The sequence below is a fragment of the Lissotriton helveticus genome, chromosome 2_1 (genome assembly GCF_964261635.1).
Source record: "Lissotriton helveticus chromosome 2_1, aLisHel1.1, whole genome shotgun sequence".
In the NCBI taxonomy this organism is placed as follows: Eukaryota; Metazoa; Chordata; class Amphibia; order Caudata; family Salamandridae; genus Lissotriton; species Lissotriton helveticus.
In genome coordinates, this window is record NC_136059.1 from 245,237,382 (window position 1) to 245,255,593 (window position 18,212).

General features: G+C 47.6%; 1 protein-coding gene across 1 annotated transcript in view; it reads right to left on the reverse strand.

Annotated features, from left to right (window-relative positions):
* Positions 1–4,071, reverse strand: part of ATP5F1A (ATP synthase F1 subunit alpha) — a 57,679-nt gene extending 53,608 nt beyond the window's left edge. The window contains exons 1-2 of the mRNA XM_078674747.1: positions 3,886–4,071; positions 2,160–2,238 (exon numbers count right to left, since the gene is read on the reverse strand). Coding sequence (XP_078530873.1) covers positions 2,160–2,238; positions 3,886–3,945 — 139 coding nt within the window. The 5' untranslated portion in view covers positions 3,946–4,071. The remainder of the gene's footprint in view (positions 1–2,159; positions 2,239–3,885) is intronic.
* Positions 4,072–18,212: the final 14,141 nt, after the last annotated feature.

The following is an 18,212-nucleotide window of genomic DNA, read 5'->3' on the forward strand; positions in this document are numbered from 1 at the left end:
GCTTTCACAACATTGCATGCAGATAATACCAAGATCGCCATCTCTCTCAAAACAATCTAGTCTCGATTCAATCCAGTTTTTGCTCTATGTGATTTGACCCTCTGTATGAAGGAGCCTTACATCAAATTAAGCAGCAATATAACCAAGGTAGTGCGTTATTTTTGGTAAATAGTCAGTTAACTTGAACGCTCTACAAAGTTGGTAACACATCAAAGCAACTAGCTGAACCTAGCAAGCCATCTCAATGAAAGCTATTATGGATCCTTTCTTCTCACTTAGCAATCACACAGGCAAAATAGAAAAGCACCTTTAATATGCAGATGAGCTCTCCCAAACCATAACTAAGTGCTTCAAATCAGGAATAGACAAATGCATTGGTGGTTCTCTCTTACTTGGGGCAAGAGGTTGGTGTTGGACCTGGCTCTCCAGCGTCACTCACCTTTTTGCCTTCACCCCTCATGTTTTTCAGAATTTGTTTTAGGACTGTGCAATTTACCACCGTTAACCGGTGGCTAAGTGTGTATGCTTCCCTTAAAACATTGTAAGATTGGACTACACCCGACTGGCACAATTAATTTATAAGTCCCTAGTATATGGTACTACACACACACAGGGCCAGGGCCTGTAAATTAAATGCTACTAGAGGGCTTGCGGCGCTCTGAGCAACCCGCTAAGGTAGCACTTTACAAACATGTCTCCGGCCTGTAATGCAGTTTTACTTTGCCCCAGTCTCGCATAGACAGATACCAGTGTTTGGTGCTTAGATTTGTAGGCACTTGATTTAACTAAAACCTTTTTTTATGTAAACTGATTCTACAGATTTGATTTAATTCGTTTTGATGCGATTTAATTAAAATTTGTGCATTTTTCTACATTGGTGAGGGATTTTTCTTGTTGTGTTTTCCCTTTATTAGCAGTTGTGTGATGCATAAATACTTAACACATTGCCTCCAAGTTAAGCTTGACTGCTGTCATGCCAAGCTACTGAGGATTAATAATGTTGCGATTCACCCGAGATGGATTGTGTTTATTTGAATGGGGCTTCTTGCCATTTCAAATAATAACCCAATTTCCTCCTGTAATAAAGCGCTCAGGTTTATTATTCATTATGGATAACATTCCTTGAAGAGTACCTATGGATCTCTGTGGAGTCAGTCAGTGGCAAGCAGGATACTTCATAGGAAGGGATGCCAGCAAGAAGAATGCTGAGGCCACCCAGGTGAAGAGGACCAGTCCTGTGACTTAATACAATTGAAAAAGAGCGTGCACAACCACACTAGCTCTGTGTGCACCAAGGAGCCACTTTCGAATGCGTTAAATTTAGAAATACCCAATCAGTTTGCCATTTCTTCATAATATTGTAATGTTACTTTCTTAACTTCCCAAAAGACATCACCCTCCTAAAGTAAAGCATCTAAAAAAAAAAAAAAAAAAACACAGAGGATATTGATTTTTGGACTAATAAGGTAAAGATCTGAAACTGCTTTGCACTATACATATCACCAATTTTGCAGAAGAACTTTGGTGGCTGTAAAATATATTCTTGAGGGGTGCACTGGGTCTATATTTAAAAAAAACACAATGTAACTCATGCATGAACTGTATGTTGGCTTTATTTCAATGGGTGTTCAAAAAATCATCTACAACCCATTTGAGGGAGAAAAAAAACTACAGTAACCCAAATAGGCCAAGAGGCCAAACACTCATTCTTACTTGTAAGTTTAAGCTGCCTGAAAACGTATTTGACAGATCACAAAGGATCCTGGAAACAAATCTTCCCAAGATATATAAAAAAAAAAAAAGTCCCAGGCCAAATCTACAGACAGGGTAGCAGCCTTATACTTGCAACGATTTAACAAGACGTCAATGTTATTGTTAGCTGTTGAGCATCACCAACTTTCAGAAAAGTTTGCAAAAAAATGAAAACCAAAAACTGCACACAATTAACGCATGGACCTAGGTGGCTTGAAGTGTTAAAGAAAAACTGTCAGGCAAGAGAAACTGATGTCATGCATATTCTTGTTTTATAGTCTTCGTGGAAGTTGGTCAATTACATTACCAAGGTCACAAAGTTAGTCTGGTTGCGTTGTGCAGAACGAACATTTTCAGGCAAATAATTCTGCGGACTACATTTCATTTTTGAATAGGCTTCCACTCACCAGTCTTCTGAAGCCATGTCCCGGACGCGTGGAGGTTCCTTGTAGCAACAAAGGCCGCGCCAAGGGCATTTCTGGACACCTGTCACAAGAGACATTTCCATTTTAAAAATTGGGAAAAGCATGAAGAGTGCTTGACACGTATTCAAAACTTGTTTTTGAAGTCTCGACAGGTGATGATACAACAGTATAAGCTACAATTGTATGGGCACTGAACGGTGACATTGACATATAGAGCTGTAGGTTCACCTTGACAGCGGTCCTTAAAAAAAAAAAAACTAGCAGCCTAACAAAACGTTAGACCAAGCTGGCATGAAACGCAAATAATTACTTATGCAACAAAACTGTCCTTTAAAATGTTGTCATTCAATTATTTATTGCAAATGAAAAAAGTCTGAATCCTGTTGCAAATTTAGTGGAACTCCAAGGGAGCTCTCAATAACTAAGATCAAGATTCGACAATTAATGTTATAATTGAACCAGAAGCAACGTCAAGCAAGACATACAGCCACTGACAGTATATCATGTAATCATTAGCAACAATCCACATCTGCGAGTCACACAAAGGAGAATAGTGCTTTCTTACACCGTACATTTGAAGTGATAATCTCGTATTACAGACTTCAGAACAGATGTGTTGAATGGTTTCATTAGGAATAAAGACCATACAATAGTGTAAAATGACCTACTAACGAAACGACATGCGCAAAAAGTGCATTCAAAATCGAAATGGAAAGCAGGTGGGAAGATCCCAACCTGGCGGGCCCAGAATTTGGGTCAAGGTCTAAAGTAATAAGTTAACGTGGATGGAATTAATGTAATCTTTCAGAAGAACTCCTAATGATTCCTCATTAATACCTCTAAGAAAGCGACACACTATACACTCACATCTATCTGCCAAGTACACACAAGGGAAGGACTGTTTCACGATTAAATGCATTCACTTTGGAGAACTGACAAAGCATAAAAAGCTTACGAGCAAACCATTATGCATAAGGGTAGGTTAGCACTTGACAGATCACACTCACAGCTAGTGAACAATTGGCGAATATCAAGGTTTGAATAAAACTGCAAAGGAGTACAAAAATGAAGATGCGAAAGGCTTACAGAACAAGCCTGTCTGGGCCAAACAGAATACAGCTGCAGCAGGGCACTCTGACAGGGCGAGAGCTCCAAGGTAAATAAGGTCTACGAGCGAACAAGTGCCTAATCCAGTCCAGATTTTAGCTGTGCATGCTGGACTTGCAATCCTGTTAAAGCCATGAGAAAATCAAGAGGAGTTCCAGAAAGCACAGCAAGGAACTGGGAAATGTGACAGTTACGTGTCATGACCTCGGGCCTGCTGTGGCAGATAACTAATACAAAAGGCACACAACTACACCGTTTGTGCATCCTACTGGCTTTATAAAGAAGCAGCATTTCAGCATAATGAAAAGACTCAATTGTATGGTTGTAAATTGACCAGGCGATTTGCACAAGTTCCGACCGTTTGCAGCTCAGAGCCATCAGGGACACAGTCTAGCACGGGGACAATACATCCACCAGAGGATGCCACCAACGCACGGCGCAGGCTGAATCAGTGCGGTTACTTGGACAGTCCCCCAAACACTGCAGGGCTTTTCAGGCCCATGCCGGCCAAGATGGCGATGCCTATCCTCACTGACACCTGAAGGAGAAATGAAAGGCAGTTTTCCCACCCTCTGTCAACGCGCGGGAGGAAGCAACCTACCGTGCCCGCCTGCCGGGGCAGGGCTCGGGCCAGCGCAGCGGCCACACGGACTGACAGCATATCTGTATCCTAGGTGGGGAGGGGGAGCTCCAACTTCTGCTGCCGATGCGGCTGACTCCAGGGGCAGAGTAAGAAAATGGCCGCTGCGCCGCGAGCTCCTCTAGGGGAAGGTCATAGGGAGGAGGCGGTGGACGGGGTTGGGCCTATCACGGAAGCACTCACAGCCTGGAACTTTTTAAACACTAAACCGCATCCTGTATTTACAACATGCGGGTTCTAGATTGGCAGCCATAGTGGGTGTGGGCAACCCCGGCTCTGTTCTTTAGGAAATGTTCGCATAGCCTCCGTCTCCTATTTTTATAAAGAACACGAATGGCTGTATTAGGATCATCCACTATTCTATGAACAGGACTGCATGTTTCAGGTTATGAAATCTCTTCTCTGCTTTTTATGAGCAGGCATGTTACAGTTAGCATGAGCATAAAAAATACTGTAGAACAATATTTTGGGAAGAAACACTGTGAACTCAAAACAATTCAAAGCGAGTCTACAATTAGTAAGATGTTAGGTTTTTATAAATACCATATCTATTAAAAAAAAGTATACAACCAATGGAAGAAGATTGGTTTTGTCGGAATAGAACATTTTATAACAATCGTGAAAAAAACTTTTCAATATTATTATGGAAACGGAGGTGAGAACTATCCATTCCCCCCTCTTAGCTTTTATGCAGCCATATCACTGATAAGGTTTTTTCATTTATGTTTGCGCATTATATCAACATTAACATGTAAACATGCCAGCAAATTCTATTAAATCAATCAATCAAGAAACTTTAATCGATTTTATATTAAAAATCATAAAAGTACAACAACCAACCCGGTTCATATATAAAAAAAGATGACCCCACAAACAATATAATAAAACCTGCTTCAAAAATATGTTCACTAAGGTGCATACAAGTAATCAGGTCAAGAGATAAAAACGTGACGATGAAACATAAAATGCATTAAAATAACTTTCCCCAAAAAAGACCAGAGCATTTAACAAAAGACAGTCCCTCAAGCTGTCAGCATCCTAATGATCAAAATGCAGCATTACCACTAAAAAACGTGTCACATAAAAACAAATATTGGTCGTTGATGAAAGACGCAAATATAAAAATGCAGGTGTAGCTTCTATAAACTGCATAGGAAGTAAAAGAGGCCTAGTAAATCTATTCTAAAGAGTATTGAATACAAAAATTAGCAAACATTCGAGACAAGAATTTTCAATTCTATTAAGGACAAGGTGGCGAGGATTATGCTTCTCAGTTCTTTACTGATATTTTCTCAGCAGCCATTAAAAATAAAGTAAACAAAATACTACAATACCCATGAATACATTAAGGGTCACATGATCAACCATGGAGAGTGTCCCCTATATAATCTTTAGTCAGGATGACAGTGTCCTCTTTCTTTGACAAATCATTAAACAGTTAAGTCCATAAACAACAACTTGATCCTGAAGAACCATCCTTAATGTAAAAGACCTCCTCTTGAAGATACAACTTGCAGCCCAACAGAACTCCCTATTCCATACCTGGTTCCTGAACCAACGAGTCGCATTATCCTCCGTGGGAACGCGAAGACCTTCAATCAATGTAGACCATCATGCTCTACTTGTATTCAGCACTTGAAATGTAAAGGATAAGACCGTAACACCATTCACCCTCTGATATCTCACAATACATCAGAAAGGGAAGGGAAAACATAAGAACATGTATGCAGTATGAAGATACTTAAGCAACCATACAATGCAATTTATAATGCAAAATACATGTCATTTGGGTGGGATAATCCTCGCCTCTGTGTCCTTAATAGAATTGAATTTTTTTTTAACATTCTTTTTATTAGTTTCAAGTTACATACAACAGCATCATCAACATTTATCCACATTGAAAACTGTTCAGGTTCTTTGTTACATCATTTACATCCAAGATAAGTATTGTTGTATGTCAATTTCAGTACAACATCATCGTATTAGCCACATTTCTTTTAGGGTACCAGTTCCATCTATTTCTATAGCCAGGTATAACCTTCCATCAGCTCTTCTCTTTCATTTACATTGCTCCACCTTCCATCCTATGTTACTTGTTTGGCCTAGCCCAATCAGCGTGCACCAATCAGTGCATCCTAGTCTCATATTTATAGCCCACTCATCGGTCCCCACTCATATCTAGTTCCAAGCGGTCGTACACAATTGCACTCTGTTTCATGGTTTTTCAAAAGGACTTAGTTCTCACCTCTTGGGTGAGTAATCAGGTAGTATGTCAATGGGGCCCATATATCATTGGGCCTGGAGGCCATGGGTAGCAATTCCGCATAAGTCGTAAGCTTCTCTTGCCATGTTATCAAGTCATCAAGCCACATCTTTAATTTAGGCGCACGCCCCCTGCCCCATCTGCAAGCCACTCCCCTTTTAGCCAACAATAGCGCCATGGCAACAAATTTAGGGTGTTCTGCTTGTAGGGGCTTAATTTACCCCAGCAAGGCCAACAAAGGAGCAGGTTCCAATGGAGTATCAATCATTATTTGCAATGCGTGAAAAACCTGGGCCCAGTAATCCCTGATTACGGGGCATTCCCACGCCAGGTGTAGAAAATCTGCCCCCTCAGTATGGCATCTGTCACATCTGTCATTTTCTCTAAGTCTATATTTACACATCTTATACGGGGTGGAGTATAGCCTATGTAAAAACTTGTAGTGTATAATCCGGAGTCTACTGCTCACGGATACGTGTTCAGTCTGCAGGCAGCAGGTCTTCCATTGTTCATCCGTTAGGGCAGTTCCTAATTCCTCCTCCCACCGCATGACGCACGTCCAGCCATGGACAGAGGCAAAGCCACCCACCGTGTAACACTTTCTGCAATTCGAGTCACAGCCGTAACATAATTCATTCTCAGAAGTTCTTTCCTATCTCTGGTGACTCTGATCCCTAGATATTTCAGTTCATCATCGCACCACTCCAATGGGTAGTCCATCAAGAAGCGCCCAGTAGCCTCAGTAAGCGGAAAACAACTAGACTTCCCCAGTTTATGTGGACCCCTGAAATCCACCCAAACACTATAAAGTCCCGCAGTGCCGGGTTCATGTTTTGCTGCGGGTCACGGATATACAAGGTAATATCATCTGCATAGAGGGATATGAGTATTTGGGGTTGATAACACCTCAGGGCCTTATCATTATGAGGTTGATGTAATTTCGCCGCAAGCGGCTCTACAGCGATGGCAAATAGTAATGGTGATAGTTTATGAGGTATGGCCATTAATAAGAATCTTCGCTACTGGCAAGGTGTATAACAATTTAATCCATGACAGAAACAACGGCAGGAACCCTATTCTCAGCATCACTCCAAAGATGTAATCCCACTCTATGGAGTCGAATGCCTTGGAGGCGTCTAAAAAAATCGCAGCAAGAGGGAGGTCCGGGGACACATTGTTTAGAATAGCAAAAGAGCGTCTTCAGATTGTGGAACATAGCTCTCCCGGGCACAAAGCCCGATTGATCAGGTAGGATCAAGTTCTCCATCAGCAGGCTCAGTCTCGTTGCGATGAGTTTGGCTAAAATCTTAGCATCACAATTAAGGAGCGAGAGAGGCCTATACAAATCACAATGCTCAGGTGCCTTTCCCGGCTTCAACAGTGACATTATGACAGCGTCCCTCATTGTGGGAGGTAAATGTCCCAGATCCAATGCGTCTTCATACACTTCTTCATACACTTCCCTGAGAATAGGAGCCATCAGATCAATATATGTTTTGTAAAATTCAGCAGGGATCCCACCTGTGCCCATTGCTTTACCCGATTGCAGACTCATTATAGCCTCCCTCATCTCATCCAACTCAAATGGCACACATAAAAAGGCCCTCTGCCCCTCGCTGAGCCAGCCAAAGCTACATCCCGAGAAAGTAGTCCAAATCTAGGCCATCCTGCCTTGTCGTAGTGTAAAGCTTACTATAATGCCCCACAAAGGTGTTGAGTATGCTGCTCGTGTCTCGGCAGACCACCCCTCCAGATTCTCCACCCCTGTTATGTAGTTGGAGCAGTGGGACTGCCTCACCTTCTGCGCTAATATTTTGCCAGGCCTATCTCCCTCTCCATAGTTCCTGGCCACCTAGTATTTTCCCTTAAATCTCGCCTCTCTCTGTGCTTCTTCCATGTATGCTGGTAGTTTCTCCCTAAAGATAGCTTGGGTTGCGCCCTTTGGATTCTCAGCAATCTCTGTTTCCAATGTTTTGAGCTACGATTCCAATTTTTTCAAAGTAGTCTGTATATCCCTAAGGACTCCAGCCCCCTTCGCTATGCAGTATCCCCGAATCGTTACTTTAGCTGCCTCCCAGATGATCTCCACACTATTGACAGAGTCCTTGTTTCGCTTGAAAAACTCAGTTATCTCCTCCCGCAGCTCCTCCTGGAACACCGTATCAAGTAGTATAGGTGCATAGAGTCTCCAAGGACTGCGCGGTGTAATAAAGTCGGCAGACAAGAGCACCATCAGCACTGGAGCATGATCCGAATAAGTCCTAGCGAGGTGTCTCGTATCGGCCATCGCTGGTGTCAATCCTCTAGACACCAGAAAGTAGTCTAACCTAGCCCAGGATTGTGCCTGCGCTGTGAAATGAGTGCCCTCCAGTGTCAGTCAGCTGATAGGCTTCTATAATCTCTCGCACCACTGCCTGCGCTTTCAAGTAATGGTGCGGCGCTGCGCGGGACCTGTCCATGTTGGGACTGTATGTGACATTGAAATCACCCCCCCAGATTACATGTGTAGATGCTGTCTCAAATACCTTGGCCCACAGCGCATCAAAGAACCCAGGGTCATCTGTGTTGGGTCCATAGCAGCAGGCCAGTGTCACTGACTGGGAGCCCAGCCGTCCCCATGCGATACAATATCTCCCCTCTGAATCACAGGACGCTCCCAACAGCTGAAACGGTGCCTGTTTCTTGATCAGGATTGCAGTTCCCCTTGCGTATGTGGAATAGGAAGAAAAAATTCTATATGCCGCCCATTTACTGGCAAATGTGTTCGGTGTGTTTCGTGGGAAGTGAGTCTCTTGCAGCATCGCTATGTGCGCGTTATGCCTGTCCAAATACAATAGGATTTGCCTCTTCTTTCTGGGATCCACCAGATCCCTCACATTCCACGTGATGATGTTCAATTTGCCTAAGGTCGTCTCAGCCATACTTTCCTAGTGTTGGTCATGTGTCGAGAATTAGCAGAGCGGTGTGTCCCCTTTCTGGTTCCCCACCACTTATCATGGCTGTAGCGTACCGGTGATGCTGCACAGAATACTTCAATAGAACCCTCTCGCGTCTCCAATGGACCAACATTTCTACAAACATTTCCAAACTACAAACTCCCCTACCTCCACCCATCCCCCCTCCTCCCACTGAAGCAACCCAATCTTGCCAGTATCCGTTACCCTCCCCCCCACCTTTGTCCCCAACAGAGTCAATGAAGTCTTTAAGTCCCCTGCACTATGTGTGCTAAGTTCAAATATGGGGGTATTCCCATTGGGGGTCATCTCCAGACGGCAACACAGTAACACCTCCCCCCTGAGGCCCCCTTTTGTTGGTGCGCCCGGGACCCTTCAAGGGGGGAGGGGAGCCTAGAACACTGTGCTATCAAACAACTGGAACAACTGCAAATGTCTCACCTATGTATCACCATTGCGTTCATATATACTCTCCATATCCAAGTCCGGCGCCTTTTGAAGCAGAGTGGTGCCTTCGTGCCAATGTCAATGCTGGTCAACTTCGTCTCTTGGTGAAGAGGATTTCTGGGAACTTCCTGGGCTGCCGCCGCTACGGTGCATATGCTTCACCGTGCGGAGGAAGTCCTCCACTTGTTGAGGATTGGTGAAAAAACGCTGGTTTCCTTGATGCGTGACCCGCATCTCGCCGTATAGAGTAATGCATAGTCAATTTGTGCTGCTTGTAGCTTTTTCTTCACGTCTATGAACTTTCACCGCTCCTCCTGCACTATGGGAGTAAAGTCTCGGTAAATTGAGAAAGTGTTGCCTTCACAGTTCATGGTCTGCTTGTTTCGTGCTGCTCGAAGGGCCACGTCCCGATCGTGATAATTCAGCAGACGTGCAATGAAGGGCAGAGGAGGGTTACCCGGCGTCGGTCGCGGCTCAAGGGACCTATGGGCGAGCTCTACTATGAATTGTGAGGGAAACGCCTCCGACCCAATGGTTGCCAATAAACATTTTTCAATGTATTCCTCCATCCTGCCAGTGTTGGTTGACTCCGGAATGCCTATCACCCTTATGTTGTTCCGTCTGCTTCGAGCTTCCAAATCTTCATTGTTGGCTGCTATAACTCTCAGGAGTTTATCCATGCGCGTGATTTGTGCTGTATGGCCAGCGGTTGTGTCATCATTATCAGATATTCACCTTTCAGTCTCTTTGATACGTTCCTCATGCGCATCTAATTTGTGTGCTATGGCGTCCATCCTAGACGACATGCGATCTACTTTGTCCACTACTGTTGCAAATCCTTGCCTCATTTCTTGAAGGGTATGATGCATGTCCGCAGTATGTGATGTGGCCCCATCGTCGGCCCTCATCCCTTCCGCAGTATCCTTTCGTCTGGCACTTGTTTGTTCGCTTTTTTTGCAGGTTCAAAGTTTATTTTAGGCTGCTGAGTTTCGGGTTTACCCATTTTGCCACTAGTGCCCCTCTGCTATGGGGGATATAGTTTCCGCCGTCTTATGGACTGCCCACGTCAAGCACCGAATCAAACTTGGGGACAGCGGTGTCCCAGTAGTGCAACCCTCCAGCCTCTCAGTCAAAAATATGCACAGGACTCTCGGGAGCAGCCATTGCACTTTATTTCTGCCAGGGTCAATGGCTAGCCGGTGTAGGGGCAGATCACTAAATCGCACTTTAGTCAGTAGCACACCTTGTGCAGATATCGTAGCCAGCCAGAGGTGAGTGCTTGGCTCCCATATGTAGACAGCCGTCTTGTCTTGCCAAGGGCCCCCATCCAACTCCTGCGCCCCTTCTCAAGTCTTCGTTGCGATCCCCTCTGATGGCGTCACGTTGAATCTCGCGCTAAATTCTGGGCGGGGGGCAACAACTGCGGCCTTCTCACGTTTACTCCTGCCCCCTGGGTTGTGCCTGCGCAGCTTCCAACCCCCCAGGCGCTATATTACTCGCTGTGCATTCCCAAATTTTGAGTGGGGAAGGCGGGGGGAGAGGGGGGTGGCGACGTCCCGCTACAGTGCCACGACTTGCTGCTTTCCACTCTGTTTCCCCGGTTCACAATTGAGCCAGTTTCCCCGGTGCCAAGGTACAGCCACACCGCAAACGCTGCCTCTCACCACAATCTTCTTTGTTCTGCGCACACCTTTATTACGTTAGGCTGCATCCGAAGGCCCAGCACTCGGCCCCACTCACTGCCGTTTCGAGGCGCGCTGCACACCGCTGCTGATCCGGGCCTCCCTGGTCTATATATGGTGCCGTGTCTTTCCGCCCCCTGCACCGGTACCTTACTCCGCCACCCTCTGCAGTGTCTCAGCGGCTCTGCATGTCTTCCCGCTCCCGCCGAAGCTGTCTGTTGGCGTTCCCCGCCGTGCGGCCCTGTTACCGTTATTGGAGCCTCGGACTCGCATAGTGAGCCACGCCGCTCCAAGCCTCCACTCTGGGACAGCACTATCGTCGGGCAGTTTTTCAGCAGGTCGGCGTTGGGGCACACAGCATCAGATCGGCCCAGTTTTTACATCGAGGGTAGCTTTCCACCAGTGCTCCAAGCTGGCGAGGTTGCAGCCTCATAACGCTCCAGTTGTTTAGGATAATTGCAGGATTTTAGGTCCAGGCAGCAGGAGCCTCACGAAAGTGCGGCCATACTGCGTGTGCGCCCTCTAGCGCCCCCCAGAATTGAAAATTCCTGTCACAAATGTTTGCAAGTTTTTAATTCTATTTCAGGACCGGAGGCTCTGATTATGCTTGTTGAAAGCTTAGCCACCACTACTGATGCCACATCCACAATAGGCTTATAGTAAAATGAATTAAACATGGTCTCAGTTGACCAATCAGCTGCATTAATAATGTCTGGAAGGCTGACTCCTACCGAGAAAGCCTTAGACACCATAGCCCCTCAAGCTAAATGGGCTCCAAATTTTAATACAAAAATATCCACTTCGCTCATGAGCCAACGCACCCAACTAGACAAAGTGGCTGGGGTCACTGGACGAAAGGGTTTTTGCAGTGCAATTAACAATTGACCCTTTATGTCTGCAGGCAACTCAGCAGTACTCACCTCGTAATCTTTTAAACACTATACCACACACAGCTTAGGATTGTTAGGGAAAGCTGGTTAAGATACCAAAGAGGGAAATCCTACGTCCTTCTAGATCTAAAGCGCGGACATTTGAGACCCTCTTGCATGATACTAGGCAGAAAATCATGGTCAATTTAGCCGATAGCTGTTTTCTTGACAGATACTTATTGGAAGGCCTGGTTTCCAAGAACATCAGGATGGAAGACACACTCATTAACTCTGAGTACTTGAGACAATGAGTTTGACCATCCGGATACCCCTGAGCAGTTTACATACCAGAGGATGCTCTCCTACCGGTTTGCCATCCACTGACACGTGACCTGCTGAAATGGCCAACCGGAAGTTATTTACAGTTCTATAGGCTAAGCCCGAAGCCGCGATGGAAGCTAGAAAGTTCACAGTTAAAAAGACATATGCTTTAATGGGATTCACTTCCCGTTGAGAGCACCAACTACACCATCATTTCCAAGCTGATGATTATCGCTTGTGGGTGTTAGCTGACCATGCTTTGCTAATAAATCTGTCAGCGTATCTTAAAAGGCCTGGGATCTTCCATCTGTCCCTGAAACCCGCCAGGTTACCAGAGGAAGTTGCCCTGATTCTATCAGAGGATGAGGGGCTTTTAGAGGGTCCAGCAACAGGTTCCACCGCTGTGGAAGAAGGGTCGGTACCGCACAAAGCATCTCCAGAAGTACTGGGAACCATGCCTGCCCTCTCCAGAGTGGAGTGATCAGGATCAACTCTGATTGATGATGTCTGGTTTGTGCCAGAACTCTGGTAATCATCATGAACGGAGGGAAGGCATAGCACAGAGATGTTGGCCAGTCCGGTAGAAACGCATCCGGATGCCACCTGGATGAGAGTTGCCTGTTGAGGTGTGATGTGAACAAGTTTATCTGGCAGGGGCCCCAAAGACGGTTCAGCGACTAGAAAACCCTGGTATGGAGTCTCCAGTCACTGAAATCCCGCAGGTGTTGGGAGTGCCAATCGGCTACCTCGTTGTTGCAGCCATGAAGGTACTCCTCTACCACTGAAATTCTGTTTTGAAGGCAAAAGTGCCAGAAATCTTGGGCAGTCTCCACCAGAATACGGGACTTTGTTCCCCCTAGCTTGTTCACATAGCGTGCCGCAGACACGTTATCCATGCGAAGCAGGATACAACAGTCCGTCTTTTGAGGTGAAAGGCAGTGGATCGCAAATGCGTCTGGCAGAAGCTCCAAGCAATTGATATGCAATGAAAGTTCCTCCTGCGACCACCGGCCGCCCGTGGAAATCTGGCCGCAGCGGGCTCCCAAACCCCACCGGCTGGCATCGGATTCTATCACTACATACGGGGTAGATCCAAAGAGGGCTCAGCCATTCCAGGCCTCCATGTGGTCCAACCACCACAACATCTCCAACCTCGCCTATTCGGAGAGAGGAATCTGTTCTGAGCACCCGAGGCCTTTCTGGAGATGACGAATCTTGAGCCGTAGGAGTGCCCTGTAGTGAAGGGGACCCAGGAAGATCACCTGAATTGAGGAGGCTAGCAGCACCACGACATGGGCTACAGATCTCATTGACACTCTCTGCTTATGCAAAATACACCTCAACTCTCCCTTGATAGACCTGCCTTTCTGAGCTGGCAGGTGGAGCTGACAACTCCATGAGTCGATCAGAAAACCCCAAAACTCAATTAATTGAGTTGGAATTAAAATTGATTTTTGTGGATTTACAATAAATCCGAGACTCTGTAAAAGGTTGATCGCCTATTCTAGATGGGTCATCACTAGTTGATGACAACGAGTCATGATGATGATGTCGTTCGAGTATATGATCAGATGAAGTCCCCGCGCTCAATGATTCCACTACTGGATGAAGGAGTTTCGTGAAGCAACGAGGTGCTGACTAGAGGCCGAAGGGCAGTGCCGGACTGGGAACCAAAACTGGCCCTGGCAAAGAGCTCGGCCAGCCTCCCTGGGAGCGGCCGAGCTGTTGCCAGGGCCGGTTTTGGCCGATTTTCCTACAGGGCCAATTTTGCAGCTATACTGCAAAAACGGCCCTGTAACAAAAAAGGTCCCCAGGGGCCCAAAACGGCACTCCACCCTAGCGGCCCACCGGCCGAAGGAAAGAACTCTGTATTCGTACCACACTCCCTGCCGGTGGGACTGTAGAAAACGTCGATGTGGCGCATGTATGGGAACAGACAGATATGCATCTCTCAGGTCCAGACCGACCATCCAGTCCCCCTCCGGAAGGAGGTCGCGCAGGAAATGAATGCCCTCCATCTTGAACTGCCGATATTCTACCCATCCATTGAAGTCCTTTAGATTTCAAACTAGCCTGGAACCACTCCCCTTCTTCTCAACTAGGAAGATGCTGCTGATGAAGCTCCAGGGGTGAGGGTCTGTGGTTACTATGGCCCCTTTCCTTTGGAGAGAATGTATCTCTTTGGAGATAAAGTCCTGATCTTGTCGGGAAAATACATATGGGGAAGGAAAAACTTGATTGGGGGAGTTGCAAAGCGCCCGTCCCAGCCAGGAGGAGCAAGGGGAAAGGCCATTTCCTTGACATTTGCTACCTGCCACTGATCGAACTATCTGCGCCAACCTGAGACTGCCTAAAAAGGACCGAACAGTCTCTGTGGACGCCTGGGGAACCTGCCTTCATATCCTGCATACCGGGACACCTGGAAACCCCTTGGCTGACTGACTGCTGCGAGGTGGTGTCAGAGCGGGACTGCGAGTCCTAGCAGTCTCTGCGGCGCTCCATCGGCCGCACCTGGTGACTCTTCCCGCCCCCGCCTCCCAGGTCCTTATCACGACTCACAGCCCCCGCTTCGCGGGAGCCGCTCGTAGTCGCGGACTTTCAAGGACTGAACAGTCTCTGTGGACGCCTGGGGAGCCTGCCTTCATATCCTGCATACCGGGACACCTGGAAACCATACCCGACCCTGGGGCTGACTGACTGCTCCGAGGTGGTGTCGGAGCGGGACTGCGAGTCCCAGCAGTCTCTGCGGCGCTCCATCGGCCGCACCTGGTGACTCTTCCTGCCCCCGCCTCCCAGGTCCTTATCACGACTCACGGCCCCCGCTTCGCGGGAGCCGCTCGTAGTCGCGGACTTTCAAGGACCGAACAGTCTCTGTGGACGCCTGGGTACCCTGGCTTCATATCCTGCATACCGGGACACCTGGAAACCATACCCGACCCTGGGGATGACTGACTGCTGCGAGGTGGTGTCGGAGCGGGACTGCGAGTCCCAGCAGTCTCTGCGGCGCTCCATCGGCCGCACCTGGTGACTTTTCCCGCCTCCCAGGTCCTTATCACGGCTCGCGGGTGCCGCTCGTAGACGCAGACTTTCAAGGACCGAACAGTCTCTGTGGACGCCTGGGGAACCTGCCTTCATATCCTGCATACCGGGACACCTGGAAACCATACCCGACCCTGGGGCTGACTGACTGCTGCGAGGTGGTGTCGGAGCGGGACTGCGAGTCCCAGCAGTCTCTGCGGCGCTCCATCAGCCGCACCTGGTGACTCTTCCTGCCCCCGCCTCTTTCTACTTAACCACGCCCATACCCGCGATACGCGGGACGCGCGCGGGCAGCGCCGGGCGAAGCCTGGGCCAAGGGCGGGCCCGTTTTAAGCCCGTTTAGAGACCGTGTGAGGCTGGGCTGGGCCCCCCATTTAACACCCCAGATTGAGTACTTTTCACGTATGTGCTTTGTTAATTTTATTGAAATCTACACCCTGTATTAGTGATAGTAGACTTTTTTGCTCACATTATGAGTACCCGCGGGAGTAGAAGTAAAACGGCTGCAGGGGGGGCCTCTTTAACGGGCACACTTTTTTTTTTTTTTTAAATTTTTTTTATTTTTGTGCAGGTGAAAAAGAATATATTCACAGCAAGCTCAAATTCAGCATGCGAAAAACTAATACAACATGGTTCTATCTCCACAGCCTTTAGGCCCACAGCCCGGAGGCCGGGCGGCGACTTTTGTTTTCGTTAAGTAAATTGCAGTTATTCCATGACGTGCGAGCTCATCAAGTAACTCCCCGAACCTGCTTTTTGAATAAATTTCCCCCCACAACTTCCCCTCCCCTCCCACCCTCCCCCATCTACAAACTGGTCAGTTACCATCTCAATGTGGTCACAGTGCAGTCACATGCTCGGCCAACTAAGTGGCACTAGTCCATCCATCCCCTTCGTGTCCATTCTGCTGTTGCTCATTTCCAAACCCATGATACCATGCAGAACCTTACATGTGTTGTGGCCCTAAAGTTTCAGCGTACCAGAGTGCCACCAATTACATACAATATCAAGAGGACTCCCTATCTCATCTCTGCACACCGTTTGCCTATGAGGGACCTCCCAAGTGCCTGGCTTCAAGGCCATGGTATTGTCGCCATTTACCCCACACCTTTCGGAATTTTCTGGGACAACCTCTCGCTTTGTAAGTCACACGTTCTGCAGCCATGTAGAGGTCTAGCCCTCTCCTCCATTCTTCTACTTCTGGCCTTTCCGCTGCCCCCCAGTATTTGGCAATGTCCCTTTTCGCCACTACTAGTGCCAGCACCAGGAAGATGACGTTCGGGCGCGGCAGGTCTACTTCGGTCACCAGTCCCAGTAGTGCCAGCTTCGGGTCCAGTGTCAGCTCTATACCCAGTACCTCCCCCAGTTCCGTGAAGATGAGAGACCAGTACTGTTGAATCACCGCACAGGACCAGATTGTGTGGTAGAAGTCCCCCTGTTCGGCCCTGCAGCGAAGACAGGTGTCGTCTGTTACTTTACCCATCCTGAGGAGACGCCTCCTATCAAAGTACGTCCTGTGCAGCACATTCAACTGAATCAGCCTCAGCCGTGACTTAATGGCCACTTCCCGGGGGTGCATCAGGATCAGCTCCCAGTCTAAATCTTCCAATTGCCCCACGTCCGCCTCCCATTTGCCCCTGAGCGTCGCCAAACTTCCAAGCATATTATTCGTGAGTGTTTTATATGTGAGGGACACTGCCTGGTGTAGTAAGTGTTCCTGCAAGAGTCTCCCCTCTAGGGGTGAAAACTCCGGTATATCTTGGAGTACTATCTTCTGTGTTTGCCAAGCATGGACTAGCTGCAAGTGTTTGTACTGTTGTGTGGGATGCAACCCAAACTCCTCCCGGAGCATCGCAAAAGTCTTCAACTCACCCTGCCTGATCACGTCTCCGATAGTAGATATTCCTATATCGTCCCACCTCTGGAAGCCCTCCAGTTTTTGAAGTTCCGGAAACCAGTTGCCATGCCACAGTGGTGTCTGGCGTGTCGGTTTCTTCTCCCATCCCGTGGCCCTCGTGGCCCTTATCCATGCTTGAATCGTGATCATGGTAGCGGGCAGGAGCTCCCTCCCGGGCTTCCCTCCATATAGGTAGTGAAGAATATTGTGTGTAGACATGTTATGCCTTTCTAATGCATACGTCGGGTGGTCTGCCGGTGTGTGTAACCAGTCATTTATGGGGGTCAAGTGCTCCGCCCAATAATAAGCCTCCAGGTTTGGCAACGAGATCCCACCATTGTACTGGTGCCGTTGGAGTGTTTGGAGTGCTATGCGTGGCTGTTTGCCTAACCATAGGAACGATCGTAGGTCTGCATGGATTTTGGCGATCGCGGTGGTCGGGAGTGGGTAGTATTCATTCTGAAGTGCGTAGAGGAATTTCGGTAAAGCAATCATTTTGTACATAGCCGCCCTACCCAGGAGGGTGAGCGGTAGGAGCCTCCACCTCATCATATCCTCTACTGCCACTTTCATTATTCGTTCTACATTGGTCTGAAACGAGAGCTGTTTGTTCAGAGTGATATAGACCCCAAGGTATTGGAACCCTTCCGTGGTCGTGAGCAAACGGTCCGGGAGAGGCACGCCCGTCACCGGTCCCTGCGGCATGTACAAGACCGATTTGTGCCAGTTGATGGTATGTCCTGCCATTGCCCCAAAGCCCTCCAACTCCCCGAACAACGTCCTCACTGAGACCTCGGGTTTCGTAATATACAGTAG